This window comes from Panicum virgatum, chromosome 8N (genome assembly GCF_016808335.1).
Source record: "Panicum virgatum strain AP13 chromosome 8N, P.virgatum_v5, whole genome shotgun sequence".
Lineage (NCBI taxonomy): Eukaryota > Viridiplantae > Streptophyta > Magnoliopsida > Poales > Poaceae > Panicum > Panicum virgatum.
Window position 1 is genome coordinate 10897330 of NC_053152.1, and position 18225 is coordinate 10915554.

Sequence of the window (18225 nt, forward strand, 5' to 3'; positions counted from 1 at the left end):
TGGCGCTAACCGGATTGAACCATCATAGGCAAGTTATTGTGTTTGGGTATGCTCTCCTGACTGATGAGAGCGAGGAATCGTATGTGTGGTTGTTTGAGACTTGGCTCACCTTTATGGGTGGGAAGAAGCCTGTGTCATTCACGATGAATTATAACAGGGACGTTGAGATGGCTGCCATCAAGGTCTTTGATGAAGTTAGACAACGATTTTGCCAGCGAGATATCTTCTCCTGTTGCAAGGAGAGGTTGGGCGCTGTGTATGCAGCACACCCATCATTCAAACAAGAGCTCAAGGATTGTGTAAATAAATTGGAAAGGATTGATGAGTTTGAGTCAACATGGAGGGTTCTGCTAAACAAGTATAATCTGCTAGGGAATAAGTGGTTGCAAACAATATATAACATCCGTCATCAGTGGGTGCCTGTCTACCTTAAAGATAGCTTCTTCGGCGAAATGGTCAATGCACCGAAGTGGGAGACAATGTTCAAGTTTTTACGGAGGAATTTCATCGCGACTAGCCTGCCAGATTTAGTATTGCAGTTTGACAAAGCGATACTACTACATTATCAGAGTGAACTCCAGAAAGACATTGCAAGCTTCGGTTGCAAGATAGTAATGAAGACTCCATACCCAATGGAGAAACAAGCATCTGAGCTGTACACCAAATTTATATTTGGCTTGTTTCAGGATGAGCTTGTTGGATCGTTAGACCTTTTAGTGAAGCCGGTTCAACATGGAGGCATTACCAGATTTGAAGTAACTAAATCTGGCATTGCCAATAGTAGATACACTGTTGACTATAATCTTTCTGTGAGCAGCATGACTTGCAGTTGCCACAAATTTGAATTTGCTGGGATGCCATGTCAGCATATCTTAAAGGTTTTTGTTGCTATTGGCGTGCGAGTGCTTCCTGATAAATATATACTGAAACGATGGTCAAATAACGCCAAGGATGACTTGTTTGCGTGTAATGATCTGCAGTTCTCGAAAGCTCAAAAGGACCTTTTGCCTGGCAGTGTAATGATCTGTACCGTGATGCTATCAGATTTGCCGAGGAAGGCACAATATCTCCAGTGATATACAAAATTGCCAAAGAGGCTTTGGTGAAGGCTTTTGCAGAAGCTTGTCCTCAAAGGAAGTCCCATTCGTAATAAACAAAACAGATACTGATCTTGTTACCGTGGTAGGGTCTTTGTCTTACTCTGCAACTCCACCCTCTTCGATAAATCTGGAATACCTCTGAAGACCCCGGTCTGGATGGCAATTATTTCCGAATATGCTTTGGGGGTAATTCTGCAATTGTTTCATAGGAGACAAAGTCTGTGATTGGCGTTCCGAGACCGCACTGTTTAGCAATGCCGTACAATTCAAATCATCCCTCTGAGTAAACTGGAGGCTGGCGCTTTCTCTGTTACTGTTAGTGGCTGAAGGAAGGCCCATTCTGGTGCTGGCACTCTGATCTTGCACATGATCTTCATTTAGGATCTGATGATGATGCTCCAAAGAGGACAATCAAGAGCTGCATATCTGGCATCTACGGCACCCTACTGGGATTGTAACATTGTTTGCGTGTAGCTGTCAACTGTGCCAGCTCTGTATATCTTCACCATTCTTGCTTTTGTTGACACTACTGTGACAATGAGCACTCTTTCTTTCTAAAGCCTTGTTTAGATCACTTTTCCAAAAAATTTTGGAAAAGAATCTTGGTAATTTAGAGTACTAAATGAAGTCTATTTATAAAATTTTTTACACGAATGAGTTGTAAATCGCGAGACGAATCTAATGAGCCTAATTAATCCACGGTTAATCCATACTTAGTAAATGGATACTGTAGCATCACTGTTGCAAATTATGGATTAAGTAGGCTCATTAGATTCGTCTCGCGATTTACAACCCATCCGTGTAAAAAGTTTTATAAATAGACTTCATTTAGTACTATATATAATAGTCCAAACATTCGATGTAATATTTTTTGGTGTAAAAATTTGGGATCTAAAGAAGGCCTAAACTGCAGGATGATCTGCATGTGAGTGCATGCAGGATGCTGCTGCATGTGAGTGCATGCAGCACCAGCTTCTGACATCAGTCTTCAACTGCTGGTCTATTGCCACTTGAGGCTGTCCTTTCTTTTGTTGTACTGTTGTACTTGGAACCAAATCACAAGCATTCAAAAGATTTGAGATTCAGACTTCTGGTATTTATGCCCTTCGATTTTGAAATCACTGTTGTACTTGGAACCAAATTACAAGCATTCAAAAGATTTTGAAGAAGATACGGTTATTTATCCATGAAAGTAGATAGTAGTAGTGAGGTCCTGCATCCTAAACGGCATGTTTACGCTCGCTGGCCAATGGGCCCGGCACGACAGTGGCGGATGTTTTTCCCAGTTTGACCGTTTCCGCATCAGGGGCGCAACTGGAGAATCATAGTACCTTGAGGGGCTGATACGTAATTCCTCCGGGTAAAAGCGGGCCTTGCAAATGTTTCATCCACCCCCTCGGCGTGATTCAAAATCCGCGCCCTGGTCCCCCCCGTCCCCTCCCTCCGGCCTCGTCTAAAAATCCCGGTCGCTCTCGCTGTCCTCAAGCTCCAGCTCCCCCTTCATCCCCCTCGCCTCGGCGGCCGGGCCCCCAAAACCCTAACCCTAGCCTGCCCCCCTGCCCGAGCTCCGGCGCCGAGCGTCCGCGCTGGGGACATGGACGGCGGCGGCACGCCCCGCACGCCGGAGGACGTGTTCCGGGACTTCCGCGCGCGCCGGGCCGGCATGATCAAGGCGCTCACCACCGGTACGTGCCGCGGCTCCTCCTTCCATTCCCACCCTTGCGGCGGGGTTTTCGAACGGTTCGGGGGGTTCCTGAGGCTCCGGAGCCTTCGATCGGTTGGGTCCTGGGTGGCTGATTTGGTTACCCGTTACTGGGTTTTTGCAGACGTGGAGAAGTTCTACCAGCAGTGCGACCCAGGTGAGCTCCTCCGATTCGCCGTATTTGAGCCTGGAATTCGTGCGATTCGGTCGCGTTCGCGCTGTTTCGTGCCGGAATGATTGGATCTTCGAGGAGCTTGACTGGGTGGTCTTGTGTGATTTCTGTGTTCCTTGCTGGGACGGGTAATTTTTTTTTGTATGTGTGCGGATTTGGTCCAATTTGAGGATAGGTAGCTTCTAGCTTCGATCCATCCCTAGATTTTGCTGGATTTTTTTCGTCTCTCCTGGTTTGGGGAATTTGGCCTCGAAGGGAAAGCTTCTGTGCCTTTTTACCTCTTGCAGAAAAGTTTGATGGAATTGTTCTCTGTTGCTTTGGTGCTTCTCACTGTCGATCTGCTATCAGATTAGTTTGGTGCTAACAAAAGGAGGTTAGACGAATGAGGTATAGGAGGGAGCTCCTTTCCTTTTTCTATCCCTGTGTTTAGGCGTTTAGCGACTTTCCTAATTGGATGACGTTTACCCGTACTGTTATTTTGGGCCCGGGAGAGCAGGGGAGTAGGAGTGGCAGGTGACCACGTTGCCCACCTCATGAGTCAGGACTAAGGAGGGGTATTTTTGGCCTTTCGTTTGGGCAAGCGAGAAGTCATGGTCGCTTTCAGTGACGACGCAAAAAGAATAATACTATGTACTAGGGAAGTCACTGGAGCATAAGGAGACTAGCACTGACACAAGGTTACTTACTTGTCATGGCCCATTAGATTTCCTTGGCATCCAAGTGGAATCTTCCTCTAGGCATCAGCAATGTATCTTCGCAAACCAGTAAGTAAGGTGGGTTCTAGTGAAAGTAAGTGGTAGTTGTTGAAACTTGAAAGTTTTACAATGTCAAATGACAAAAACAGGTAATAAGATGGGTCCCTAGCAAATAAAAAATAAACTCTTCCATTGCTTCATCCACATGGCGTGTGCACAGAGAGAGGGAATCAGTTGAGAGAGAACCATTGAATTTTGTATTGCTTGCTACCAGGTAGTAGTGTTATTGCCAGGTATTTGTTACTCACTGGTTCCACAATGCTTACTACCTGGTAGTAGGACTGCATTTATTGTTTATTACCTGGTTTTGGAGCACATTGTAGCTTCCCTAATTATTATTATATTTGGAATAACCAATTACCTTTTACTATCTTAAGTTTCTTATTACTATGTGCTTTTCTTGGTATATTCGTTTTAAGGGTTATCTTAATGGACACTGGTAGCCACTAAACCCAGACTGACTGATGCAACCTGATTTGTACATTCGTACTTTTGTTTTCTTGTGTTTCTGTTTCTTTCTTTTTCCTCTGTAGTTTCTTTTTTCAGTGCGCAACTGCGCATACAGTTGCAGTCTTTTCCAAACATTCGGTTCTGGTTTCTTTTGATTCAAATAGCATGGAAGAAAGAATCTCGACAGAGACTCAGAAGCTTAAGGCATAATATTTTGTTTGCAGAGAAAGAGAATCTGTGTTTGTATGGCCTTCCCAATGAAACATGGGAAGTGAACTTGCCTGCAGAAGAGGTTCCTCCTGAACTTCCAGAGCCAGCTCTAGGAATTAATTTTGCACGTGATGGAATGGATGAAAAAGATTGGTTGTCACTTGTTGCCGTGCATAGTGATGCTTGGCTGCTGGCTGTGGCATTTTACTTTGGAGCAAGATTTGGGTTTGACAAAGAATCCAGGTATTGTACTTATTATTGATTTATTTCTCATGTTGCTGTACCCAATCTTTGTTATTTGACTGTACTATGCTTGTGTGCTATTGAGTAGTGAGGTTCTATTCTTATTGTTGTTATTACAATTATTCCTTATCACTGTTTGCATTGATTGTGTTGAAAATCTAAAGTTACTTTGGTCATTTTAGTTCTACAAATGTCTTGTTGAGAAGCACATTCTGCTAAGACCAATACAATAATATGCTTCTATTCTTCTCTCTCTGAGATATTGGTTCTGGAATTCCGGGTCAACAGATCGTCATTGGTGCTAACTTCACTAGTTGTATAATCTCCACATGCATCTTGGTGCCTTCTCCAACCAAGATTGCTGCCATTGCTTTGCATTTAGTTGCTCCTGGTTGGTTTATCTTTTATATTGCGTTCGTGGTTTCTGATCTCTTGGTAATGATTTGGTGATTCGGTCAATCAAGATTGTTTTTTTTCTAGTGTAGTCTGCTCACCAATGTTTCTCTATTCCATCATGGTTTGTTCTCTTTTTGTCTCTAGAATTTTAACGCGAAGCTAACAGGAAAATAATAAAGCTTGAGACTTGTTTTGCAAAGTGGAGGGAGAGTTTTCTGATTAAATCAAAACTCATACTATTGTTTGTCAGATCATTCGGATGAGGTGGCCATGGCCATTTGGTAGGAGTTATCTGATTTACATTTACATTTTGTTATCTGATTTACATTTTGGCTGGGAATAAGTGGAGCCTTTGAAGGGATGGTATCTTCCAAGTAGTTTGTCTCGCTCATTTTCTTTATTGTAGTTTATTCCTTCTTTGCCAGAGAATTCTTTTGAAGAATTCTTCAGTCCATGACTCCATGTGGTTCCATTTGATGTCAGATGGTTTAATGGCCCCATCCCCATGCCCAACATGCAAGAATTATGTGTAGTCTTGCATTTAGAAGTTTGCAGCATTATGTGCAAAGATTTATGATATCTTTGGTCAGAGTTCATGCCACCTCATACTCTCATACAGAGTCATTCAATCGTAGACCGTAGTATTCAAACTACCTCTTCTAGAATTGCTCACTCACACTACAGCTCCATAGATGGGAGATGCTATTTTTCAGGATATTGCTGACCGAACATGCATTTGCATTATATCTTAGTTGTCATTGGTACGCCATCTCCAGCAGTTTTTGCTGCTTATCCGCCTAGCTGATGTTCTTTTGCACCTGCCCAATGGTTACAGGCAGAACTTGAACCCCAAAAAGATGTCCTGTGTAGGTAGTACTGTAGGCTTGATCACGATGAAGGTCCCTGCTTCATTTTTTTTTTCTTCCATGTGGCAGTTTTCATAAACATGGCCAATATGAGGATCTATGTTATGAGTGCTAGAATGGTTAGATGGATCATGATGCCCTATCATCTGCAAACTCCTTTATTAGTGATTGTTTTGCTCCATGATAACACTGAACTCAAGCTTTCGTGTCATGTCATTTGTTAAACATCATTGACTTATGATCTATCTCTTTCTAGTCAAGAGTATGCACATATCTGGGGCATCTCAAACTTCCTTCTACTCATTGCTCAGTCAGGTATTGTTGAATTGCTCCTTTACACTTGCCACTAATGCACATTTGCTTGAGTGCTCCACTAGACCTAAAACATCTTGCATTAAGAGAGATGATGGCATCCTTACCTGTATTCTCATGGGCACTCTACACACACCTTGTTTAATGGCTTACTGTACTAGGTATTGCTTGTGTGCATATTTTTTTTAATCCATCTATTGTCTACTTACCTTATATATATGAACTATCTCTTTGGATTGGATGAGAGTGGTTTTTTGGTAGTTATAGGTTCTTAGGGGTTCTTCTTGGTGCTACCTGTTATTGTTGATTATTGTATAAGCTGTATGCATATCTTCTCATGCTTTCAGACATTTGTTATCTGGTCGTGCCAGTTCTCCCCAATTTTCATCTGTTGTTTCTCATGCTTGGGGTGATGTTAGTTTAGATTTAACATTGTCATGTCACAAAGATTGCTCGACTATTGTTTCCCACAAATTGGAGATGAAATTGGGTTCATTATTGTTTACCAAAAAATCTACAGCGATCTGGCTTGCAATGTTGCTGTGTGGGTGATTGTAATTTCTCCTTGTATTTTTAGCTGCACCTGTTATTTCCTTTTGCCCCCCTCATGAGCTATCCAAACTGTATTTAATTTCTATGTAGTGTTTTTTTTTCTTCTGGTTACCGCCTTGAGGAAAGGGTACCAAGATATGATCCTTGATTTTGTTCCATCATGTCTGCTATTTGCTTGTTTCCTTTCATGAGCGAACCAAGTTCTCTTATCCTATGCATTGTGTTTTTCTTGGCACCGCTGCACCGTGGGCTGGGGCCATGTTATGATTTCTCGCATATTATTTGTTCTATCATTTCATGGACCTTTCATTTTTTTCTGAAATGTGGAAACTCCTAACTACAATGATCATTCACATCTTTTTGGGAAATGTGGAAACCCTAATTCCATCACTGAAACATAGTGGAATCCATGATCTTTCGGATACAGAATCCAGGACAAGGTTAAAACATAACAACTCAGTTTAACTAGACTGATAAGAAAACTAGAAATTGCTTCCACTAATTGTATTCTTTCCTCGTTACGTGTTATTTGTGTTTCCTTTCAGAAAAAAAAAGATGTGTGATTTGTCTGAGTGTTTGTTTTATGCATGTACTCACCAATCACCATCTTCTGTGGACCTGCAATGGATAAGGATCCACATGGTTAATGTGTATGCTTCATTCTCTTTTCGATCAATTTAGTTTCATTAGGACATCTGGGAGACCTTACTCTGTCTTGATGGCTTACTCTGTCCCAGTCAGGCATTAAAACTTTCTTAGGAGCTTGAGCTTCCCTGTAGTCATGGTGCAGAACTATTTTGCAATTATAATCACAAGATAATGGGAATCAGTTGTGACAATTTGGCATGCTGTTTACATAATTTGTTAGGATCCAATTTTATGCTCTTTAAAAAAACAAAAAATCAAAGATAATGTCTACTTGTGCTTCTTTTGCTTAAATTTCTGGAGTGATGGCTCTAGATTTCTAGTCTGTAGCATATCCTGAAGTTAACTGACCATTACAACTAAGAGGTTCCCTGAGTGAATCTTTTAACATATTGTTAAGTAACCTGCAGCCCTTTCTCTCTTTGTTTCAGCATTGTTTGTATTGGCATCCGTTAGCTATAGTATTCAACATTGTGATTATTGAGGAGTGGTAGAGATATTGCCAAAAAAAAAATGCAAGTAGTAACTAAGGTGTTGTCGTGTTGTGATAATTGATGTTCTAACTGGAAAGTGTTAGGCATATTGATTTTGGTTCTACATTTCATCACAGAAATTTCAAAATTTTAGGTCAAACTCAAAGATGAAACTTGCTTACTTTATAAATGGCAAACCTTTAAACAATTAAATTTGTTTATCTTTCTTATCACATAATAAAAATTATGATTGAAACTTTACTTGCATCATTTGACATTAAATTCTAATTATTTATTTAGGCCTTAAAAATATTCAGTTCTACATAATATTTTTTTGTATGCCCTTGATATTTTCAAATTCAAGCTTAATACTAGTGTTATGTTAACATTTTGATAGAATTACTTTGATGTTTCAGAGTTGTCTGAATGTTGCCGCAGTCCTCTTGTGCTTATTTTTCTTGACATATTTGTTTTCTCATAAATGGAGGAGTAATTCCTCTATTTCCATACAGTGGGAATCTCTCTTACCACTGATATAGCAGATTCTCTTCCCATATTAGAAAATTATAGCTATAGACGCATCAATAGGCAAAATGACCATTTGTTTTGAAGTAACATACTTTACTGCTTTAATTAATTTCTAACTGGTAGCAAGATGGAGAAACTCTTTTGAGTTCTATTATATAGGATTGTTTGCTTCTGATCCAGCCATCCAGGGAAAACTGCCTGGCGCAGACAGCACATCCAAGCGCTCGATTTCATTAGCCTGGGCTCTGGATTGTTGCCTGGCTGCAGCTGCCTGGCTCAGGACCGCATCCAAACAAGCCCATTGTCTTTTCCAACTACTCTGAGCCTTGTAACTAGTGTTCGATACTTTGGGTCTATGCAGTCCTGTTCTTTTGAATTCAAGTTTTATGGTATGTGTTTTTAGTATGCAAATCATAATATGGAATGCTTTTTATTAAAACCTAAAGGAATTCGATGTATGTGTCAAACTTCATTATGCAAACTATAATATGGAACGTTTTCCTTTTGTACTTCTGCTGGAATGTTTTCCTTACAATTAGGGGCCTGTAAGAGCATTTAGGTGTTCTATGATTCTATGCTCTAAAGGAATTAGATGGATTTTCTGGCATTCATTGTCATATTATATATAATCACCTTTTTGTGATTTTGTTGCAGGAAGCGTCTCTTTGTCATGATTAATAACCTCCCTACCATATATGAGGTTGTCACAGGAACTGCGAAGAAGCAAACCAAAGAAAAAACTCCGAAAAGCAGCAGCAAGAGCAATAAATCTGGCACAAAAGTATGATTCCTTTCATTCTACTTTAACTGCTTTAGCCTCAAATGAGCTCCTAACTTCATTCCCCTAAACACATATACAGCCACCACGCCAGCCAGAACCCAACTCAAGGGGTTCCAAGATGCCACCTCCAAAGGATGAGGATGACAGCGGAGGCGAGGAAGATGAGGAAGAGGAAGATCATGAAAACACATTGTGTGGTTCATGTGGTGACAACTACGGACAGGACGAGTTCTGGATATGCTGCGATGCCTGTGAGACATGGTTCCATGGCAAATGTGTCAAGATCACTCCTGCCAAAGCCGAGCACATCAAGCACTACAAGTGTCCGAACTGCAGCGGTAGTGGCAAGAGAGCCCGAGCATGATCCTTGGTGGGTATATCCATCGCTCTTGCCTGTAGAACCAGGAGGTTAACTCGCTGTAAAACATCCGCAAGGGACCAACTGCCCCATGGTTGCGCATTCAGTCGTTGCTTTCAGTGTAGGACCAGCTGTAGGGTCTTGATGTGCTGTTTGTTGTATGTCGAAGACATTCTAGATCTTCTGTTGTTAGTAACTAGCAACTAACTGTAGTAGCCTGTATTTCTTCAAGCTTCTCCGATCCCAGTGTGCCTGTATTGGATTTGGGAATAGCTTTAGATCTCAGTTGTGCATTATGTATCACCATGTACTCGTGTTAATTCGTTAAAAGGTTGTGTGCTTCTATTTCTCATTGCCACTAGCATACTCGTAACTTTTGCACACATGAAACTCCTCAGCTGGCTTACCAAGTTTGTTATATATCTCCAAAAACTCAGTTGACTTCACCAGTTTGCACTTGCCATCTGATGTTTGTGAACCTGTCCAGCTACAATGTTCCAAGGTGCCTGCCCTGTTATTCTCCACAGATCTGTTTGTTGATCATATGAACCCGTTGACTCAATTTCAGTAATCGCAGCATCGTCTTTCCATCCAGCAGCAGCATAACTTTGCATACTTTTTTGAGGCAGCTTATGAGTGGTCAATGGTGTAAACCAGAGTCTACTCTAGTGGGGGTTTGACTTTGGCGGTGCTGCAGCTTGTCAATGGAAGATAACATGCAGATGGGCAAGGGAGGGAGGGAGAGGACTGCATCGGATCGGATGCCTTGTGTAGTTTACAAGCATATCTGCAGCGATCGCGGTCTGCTTTCCCCGGCTCCTCTGCTTTTCGGTTTTCTGATGTGTTCATGTCCCTGTAGCCCTGCTAATGGATTGGAACCCGTACCATACCCAACCCCACCCAAAATTAACATATTTAGATACCCAACCTCACCCAACCCAACTAGTTAATTTCTCAACTCTAACCAACCCGCCCCATTATAAGCGGGTAACCCATAAAAACCCATGGGTTCTACTATGCAGAGGAATTTAGTGGTTCTACACTTAATGTGGGGACCACATATATGTCTAGCCACACTATTTTGCACAGAGTATCTGTCAGTCATATTGACTCATCTCTAAAAATTTCAGTCAATTTCGATAAAATTTTATAGTGTGAACGCGAGGTTTTAATTCCAGGGTCCGAGTCTTGATGTGGAGCCCACGTGTAGTTCTAGCCACGCTACTTTGCACAGAGTAGCTGCCAGTCGTACTGAGTCATCTTCAACAAATTTCAGTCAATTTCGATAAAATTTTATAGTGTGAACGTGAGGTTTTAATTCTAGGGTCCGGCTCTTGATGTGGAGCCCACGTGTAGTTCTAGCCATGCTGCTTTGCACAGAGTAGCTGCCAGTCGTACTGAGTCATCTCCAACAAATTTCAGTCAATTTTGATAAAATTTTATAGTGTGAACGCGAGGTTTTAATTCTAGGGTCCGGCTCTTGATGTGGAGGCCACGTGTAGTTCTAGCCAAGCTGCTTTGCACAGAATAGCTGCCAATCGTACTGAGTCATCTCCAACAAATTTCAGTCAATTTCGATAAAATTTTATAGTGTGAACGCGAGGTTTTAATTCCAGGGTCCGGCTCTTCATGTGGGGCCCACAGATAGTTCTAGCCACACTGTTTTGCACAAAATAGCTGCCAGTCGTACTGAGTCATCTCCAACAAAATTCAGTCAATTTCGATAAAATTTTCTGATATAAACACGTGGTTTTAATTTCTGAGTCCAGCTCTCACGTGGGACCCACATTTATATATAGTTATACTATTTTGTAAAAAGTATCCATTTCAACCCACCCCAACCCGCCTCAACCCGCATTTATATAAAACCCGCCCCAACCCACCCCATTAACTAATACAACCCATTTTAAATCATCCAAACACACTCCATTTCAAAACCCACCCCATAAAACTCATTTCAACCCAACCCATTAGCAGGCCTATGTCCCTGTCCAGTTCGCAGCCTATCAAAGCTTTATCTTCCACTCCGGCAACCTCGCCTTTTTGACTTGTCCAAGTTTATCCCTATTCTTTCTGCGGTCTGCTTCAGCGCCTTTCCTGATTTTTTTTCCTTCTCGCTCCATGGCGTGCCAAATCCTGGAGACAACAATGGGGTCTAGGGTATTTGGCGGTAGATATTATGATGCCACGGCAGCTTCTTCCGGCTTGCACGGTGTAGCTGTCCTTGGGCATTCGCAGCAGTTCCGCATCTTTGCAGCTCCACGATAGGGATAGAAGAAGCTATGTACTATGTCCTAACTTTGTAAAAGCCGGGAATGGTCTTGCAGAGATTGTTTCACCTTGATGCAGTTGTCTGAGATCCTAAAGCTTCATTTGTCTGAAAATAAAGACAGTGATGGATAAAACTTTTTGTTAAGCATTTACAGTTTTGCTATTTTTTGACAATTCAATCATTTTTTCTTTTATATCTCTCAAATGTCCATTCATCATTTTTTGATGTTTGCTAGTGTCTGTGGTCAAAGATTAAATTCAATAATCATAATGAGATCATTTTTGGGTTGCTGGCAGAAACGAGATTTTTGCAAAGTAGCTAGTAGTATTCTCATATCAAATTTCATATTGAGGACTGTTTTCTTCGATCCAAATTTGAATCAAAAGTTATACCTTCTAAAACAATAAAATAACTAAATAAGTTCAATTGTTTTAAAAGAAGGTAGGAACTCAGACAAAACTGCCAGTTAGTTACTCCGAGACTAGTTTTTCTTATTAGATTTCCGGAGCATGAGCTAATTTCCATTTTTGACAAAAAGAACAGGGCAATTATTTTGGCTTGTCGCATTCATCCTCGTCTTAATAACAAAGAGAAGTAGTGATGCTAGTTTTGATTTCTCTTGGTCACTAGATAAAACCCGAACCTCGTGCAATTCAGCTAATATAGATCGCAAAGCATGGGAAATGGAAGGAAAATGAACTTAGATGATAACCGAGGATTACCCACTGGGTGCGTACGCATTTGCATCCCTAGAGCCAAGTTACATTCCAGTGAAGCTTCGAATTTGCACTACTACAAAAAGAATTTTTAAGGATGGGTAAAAATGTATTTTTAGAGGTGGGTATGATATCTAGCCCGAGTTCTCACAGCAAAAAATCGATTTGTAGGGGTGGGTAACGTGCCTGCCCCTACAAATACATTTGTAGGGGTGTCATGGGCTTGGCGAGTTATGGGCTCGGGTGAACCCAATACCCGCACCTACAAAGTATTTTTCAAAAAATGAAAAAAATAGAAGAAACTTGAAAACAGAAAAATAAAAAGAAAGACATATCCCAGCTAATCGGCCACCACCACAAGCCCCTCTACTATCGAGATACAATTTTTTTTGACAAAATATGCATACTTGTGTAAATCAGAATTCGAACCACTTACCTCAAGCCTCGCGCGTACCCTCCTCTTCACTACACTATACAACACTACACGTCCACTGTATTGGATATGCTATTCTTCTATATTAACTCTGAAATCGATTTGTAGGGGCGGACGAGGCAAAGACCCACCCCTACAAATCCATTTCCAGGCGCAGATGACGCCATCGTCCACCCTTAAAAATATTTTTCTATTTTATTCTTAAAATTCATTTAAATCTTCAAAAATAGTAGAACAAATAAAAATAGTGGGACTTCTACACTATGGTTATTGTGAACTATAAATAAAGAAATAAATATGTTAAATATAATTAAATGTATATAAAATTTAAGATTGTGAAAACTTGAAAAATATAACTTGGGTTGTTTGAGATACCATATAGTCATAGCTATAAGTAGGTCACAACTAGCAAATGATCTTGTAATACTAAATATTCTTAAATGAATAATGTATAAACTATAAAATTTTAGGACTTACCACTAAAACATTGATATGGAACCACTCTACATTCTACATCTGAGGTTATTTGAAAACAAATCAAAACTTGTAGATTTTGAAACTAGACTACTAAATGACCTTAATTGAAAATGTTTTCAACTACAAAATTTTAGATTTCATCAAGCTGTACAATTTTGGTATAAACTTCATCTTCAAGATAATATGAAAACTTTATGAATTCTTTTGCGTAAAATCATTTATAATCATTTTTAGGGGAGCGTGACGCCATCACCCGCCACTAGAAATGTATTTATAGGGGCGGTGACGCCATCACCCGCCTCTAGAACTATTTATAGGATCAAAATGGTGGCCATTTCCAGAACGGGTGATGCCATCACCCGTCCCTAGAAATGTATTTTCAGAGGCGGGTCAACTGCTACAATAGCTCCGCTCCATATGTAGGAGATGGTTAATTTTTGACCCGCCCATGGGCGTTCGTACAAATAATTTTTTATAGTGCTATAATCATTTTGTTTGCACAAACAAGTCAGATGTAATAACTAATAATGTCACAAAAGGTGTAAGGACTAATAATAAGTATGACTTATATATGATCAAATGGAATGTTAAATATGTGATCAATGTATTACTTCCTTGCACCACAAATATGGGTAAGTTTGACACTAACGTGATCAGGCCATCAAGCAGGAGGGAGACAATTGGGCGGGTGCTGCAAATCTCGGTTGCCACTTTGCCGTTTAATTGTGATTTAGATGGCTAGCCATGTTTGTGTGTTTTGGAGTGGTGTGTAATATAACCCTTGTGTTGTGTGTGCTGCGGACTTTCTTAAATCCTGTGTTGTATTCAAACTTTGCTAGCTATTTCTCTTCTTAATATAAAGATGCACGACTCTCATGCGTATTTGTTAAAAAAACACTAACGTGGTCCCTAAAAAGGTACATCTGTGGGCATCAATTGCAATAATTATGAATTTGTAAAATTTGGTATACCTTTATGAAAGTACATTCGACACTAGTCTTCGCATCTTAATTTTGTGCAAAGATATTACAGAAAATAATTCAGAAATTCACCCAAAACAACACTCCTTTTCGCTGGAGAGAGTGCCAATTTATTTCACTAGAATCATCTCATCATTTGTATTTATTAAAGGAAATACAATTCAAGAAGCACAACAATACAGAATATGTATGTCGGCAAAAAATAATCCCTAGCTGCATTTGACTTTTTTTTTGAAGTATGGTGGATGCTTTACGTGAGTATTGCTACATACACACTTTGGACCCATCTCTATTTTATACGTTTTATCTTCAATTATCGGGACATATTTTTCTCAATCTAATGAAGATTAATTAATCGATAAACTACTTTCTTTTTAACGTATTTGAATCTGATGCTGTAGCAAAGCAGACGTCAAATTGCACCTATTGTAATCTCTGAAGATTCTGAGGTAGTGTTGCATCCACCACATGAAGGTTGTGTGCCTTGCCCCCTTGGCATTATTTTTCTACCTTTTCTTTTCTGTGGAATTTGTCAAACTAAGGCAAAGGCCAGGAAAGAATAAATAGAAGTTCACTGTGTCTTCCACTAATAGGCAAGTTATTATTAATTAGAACTAATAGAAACGGTTCCTTTGCCTTTAGTCTTGTCCAGTATTCCCTTTTCACTTTCCTCTCTCTCCAATGGAATGTTCTTTGTGCAATGGTGCATGCAAGGAGATAACTTTGCCATGTGAACAATGACCCACCACTACAAGAAAGTCTGTCGTGTTTCTGTTTTAATTTGAAACTGCAAAGTTTGTAGAACTGGAACACTGAGCTCATTTGGACATGCAGATTAAAATCTCAATAATGATATATTAATACCAACTGATGTGATTGATCCTTCTGTGAATAAGAAGCATGGTTGGTGGACTGAAGCAAGTCGCGGCGTTAAAATGTCACCATAGATATATATGCGCTATTTCTTTGTGCATCATTAACTATCTCACTGAAATTAGTCCTTTAGTTGATTCATGAAATTAAAAAAGAAAGCCCTTAGTTCAGTGCAAGTGTACTTACAAATTGCACAATGTCGGAACTGTTGAATTATTCCTTCTTCTATTTGTTCCAACAAAAAGAGAAATTGTGCAGTTCTTCAACCATTTCTCCTAGCTACTTTAACCACACCGCTATGGTGCTATCACACCCAATATTACACAAGGAGAATATATGTGGGGTTGAGTTGTTTCAAATGGCTAGGAATCGCGCACCATCAATTTTTCCTTTCCATTGAAATAATCTTTTTGATGAAATTGTTCGGCTTACACTTTTCGCAATCCGATTTGCCCACGCATCCGGTGACACACTTTGTTCTACAAAGTGCATTGGAGAAGCAACATCAACGCCTTGGTTAAACTATGCGCCATATGAGCAGTTCAAAAGCGTGCTACTACCCTCCATTCTCTCTTGTGTCAATTATATATATGAGTATAAAGCAAATCTAACATTATCCTTCACCTATATATATATATATATATATATATATATATATATATATATATATAGTGTGACTTGTTCCTATTGGGACAGGAGGTACTACTCCAGTGTGTGGGTTTCAACTGTGGTTCACCTTTAATTAGTTCCAAATCCTACATTCCTCTCTCAAAAAGCTCCTTGTTTGATGTTGATGTGTAGAAATCCATGCTAATACTAAAAAAAACTATTGCTGTTTGAGTCAAACCTCCTGTCCAAATGCCAATGGAAGAAGCCTTTGATGCTGGAAGCACCTCATTCCAAAGGCATTTGATTCCTCCACCCAAGAGTTGACCTCCGAATATAATTTCTTGCACACATACATACACACACTCTCTCTCTACCTCTCTCTCTCATTCATATAGTGGGAGCTCGCTTTCCTCTTGCTACCCCTTTTTCACAAGTCATAAGGCTAATAGTGGACTGCTTGCTTGTTGATGTGCTCAGAGGCTGCTCTCAAGAATTTCTTGTGAAGATGACACTCCCATGCGACCATGGTCGTCATAGCCATCTATAGCTTATCCTTCTCTCTCTCTCTAGGCCCACTTACAGGTGACAACATGCACAAGAGGGAGTGTGCTATAACTCTCATGCACCATCTCTCTCCTCATCTCCTCCCCCTCTATCTACTCTCCTGACACATGAGGGCATATAAGGCATGAAGGTGTTCAAAGGCAAGATTTGGGCAGCCATCGGGTCACGCATGGACCACGCGGTGGGCACAGCGTCCACAAAGGCCTCCCCGGCCGCCGTCCCGGACCGGGCTCTCCTCGCCGACATCGAGGCGGCCGTGGAGCGGTGCACCGGGGGCGCCGGCGGCGACGACCGCCACGTCCACGAGATCCTCTTCCTCGTATCGAACGCGCCGGGCGCGATCACCTTCCTCTCCCGCCGCATCACGGCGCGCCTCGAGGCCGCGCGCGCCCCGGCCGCCGCGCTCCGCTCGCTGCTCCTTGTCCACCGCCTCCTCCGCGCCGGCGACCGCTACTTCGAGCAGGACCTCCGCGGCCTCTGGGCGTCCCGCGACCTCCGCGTCGACGCGCCGCGGTGCAGCTGCTCCCCGCTCGCCGCCGGCGTCTCCTACTTCAGCGCCGGCGCGGCGGTCGCCACGGGCGCGTGCGCCTTCGTCCATGGCTACTCGGCCTACCTCGAAGAGCGCATGCAGTGGGTGATCAACCAGGCCGGCAACCTGGAGCCGGCGCGGCGGCCGCCACCGCCCAACCACGACGACGGAAAGCCCCCACCCCCACCCTCCTCCTCCTCCCAGTCCCACGACGCCGACGCCGAGACGCTCCTGTTCAAGCTTGCCATGTGCCAGAGGCTGCTCGACCTTGCCATCCAGCTGCTGCCGGACAACAACACTAGCGCCTGCGCCGCCGCCATGTCGGCCTTCGGCATTGTGCTCCGGGAGAGCTTCAAGGTCTACGACGCCTTCACGGAAGGCCTCGACGCCATGGCCATGCTGCTGCGGTCGAGGAGCCTCACCGGGTTAAGCAAGCCCCTGAGGGTCTCGGCTCACGAGATACTCAAGAAGGCGTGCGCCCAGACGCCGGACCTCAAGGAGTTCTACCACAAGTGCAAGAGGAGCAACGCGAGCAAGAGCCTCGAGTATCCTCTCGTCATGGTCGTCACGCCGGCACAGGCCGCCGCGGTGGAGATGCTCTCCATGCCGATCCCGGAAGAGGACGGCCAGGAAGCAGAGCCGGAGGCGGAGGCCAGCGACGGTGGTGGTTCGCCGTTTGCGAGCAAGATGGAGACGACGATCAGCACTGTCTGGGTTGAGTTCGAGGAAGATCAAAAGCTGATACCCGGTGACGATCACTCCCTGAAAGAGCCAAAAAGCTAGCAAGCTGGCTCGTAGGAGTTCTTGCAACTTATTGTTCCAAGTGTGTTGATTTTGGGTGCTCCGGATTGGGGGTCTCGATCTCCTCTCTTGTTGATCTTGTTGTGTGGAAGGTTAATTATTTATTTGAAGGGATTTGTGTCTTCATTCACCTGAGAATAAGCCAACTAATAATAATTCTTCTCTGTGTTTATCTCCATGATTTGTTTGGCTTCTTTGACTCTAATATGACCTTTAATTTGGTCTTTATGCATGGTACACTAGTAGAAAACATGCCAAAGGTCCACACCAAAAGTACCAGAATGAAGATGAACCGGTACCAATGTATTGGTACCGGTACCAAGATGAACCGGTACCAATGTATTGGTACCGGTTCATCTTGGTACCGGTACTTTTGGGGTGGATGAGACCTATGGATGAGCCTTAGGTACCGGTTGGTAACACCAACC

The 18225-nt window shown here is 42.1% G+C and overlaps 2 protein-coding genes across 3 annotated transcripts; both read left to right on the forward strand.

Moving 5' to 3' along the window:
• The first annotated feature begins 2506 nt into the window (after window positions 1-2506).
• LOC120686705 (PHD finger protein ALFIN-LIKE 8) lies at window positions 2507-9895 on the forward strand. 2 transcript variants are annotated; one of them, XR_005680329.1, is made up of 6 exons: window positions 2537-2785; window positions 2927-2959; window positions 4404-4632; window positions 6151-6209; window positions 9059-9185; window positions 9265-9895. XR_005680329.1 is itself a non-coding variant. In XM_039968917.1 (5 exons), exons 1-5 carry the CDS (start codon window positions 2695-2697, stop codon window positions 9547-9549), a joined length of 765 nt encoding a protein of 254 aa, XP_039824851.1. In that variant the 5' UTR covers window positions 2507-2694; the 3' UTR covers window positions 9550-9895. The 2 variants fall into 2 exon arrangements, 1 of the variants encoding a protein (XP_039824851.1); XM_039968917.1 differs by lacking the exon at window positions 6151-6209 and having other exon boundaries at window positions 2507-2785.
• Window positions 9896-16323: 6428 nt separating this feature from the next.
• On the forward strand, window positions 16324-17973 carry LOC120686892 (putative clathrin assembly protein At1g33340). Its single transcript, XM_039969087.1, has one exon. The coding sequence runs from the start codon at window positions 16592-16594 to the stop codon at window positions 17777-17779; it is 1188 nt and encodes a 395-aa protein (XP_039825021.1). The 5' UTR covers window positions 16324-16591; the 3' UTR covers window positions 17780-17973.
• Window positions 17974-18225: the final 252 nt, after the last annotated feature.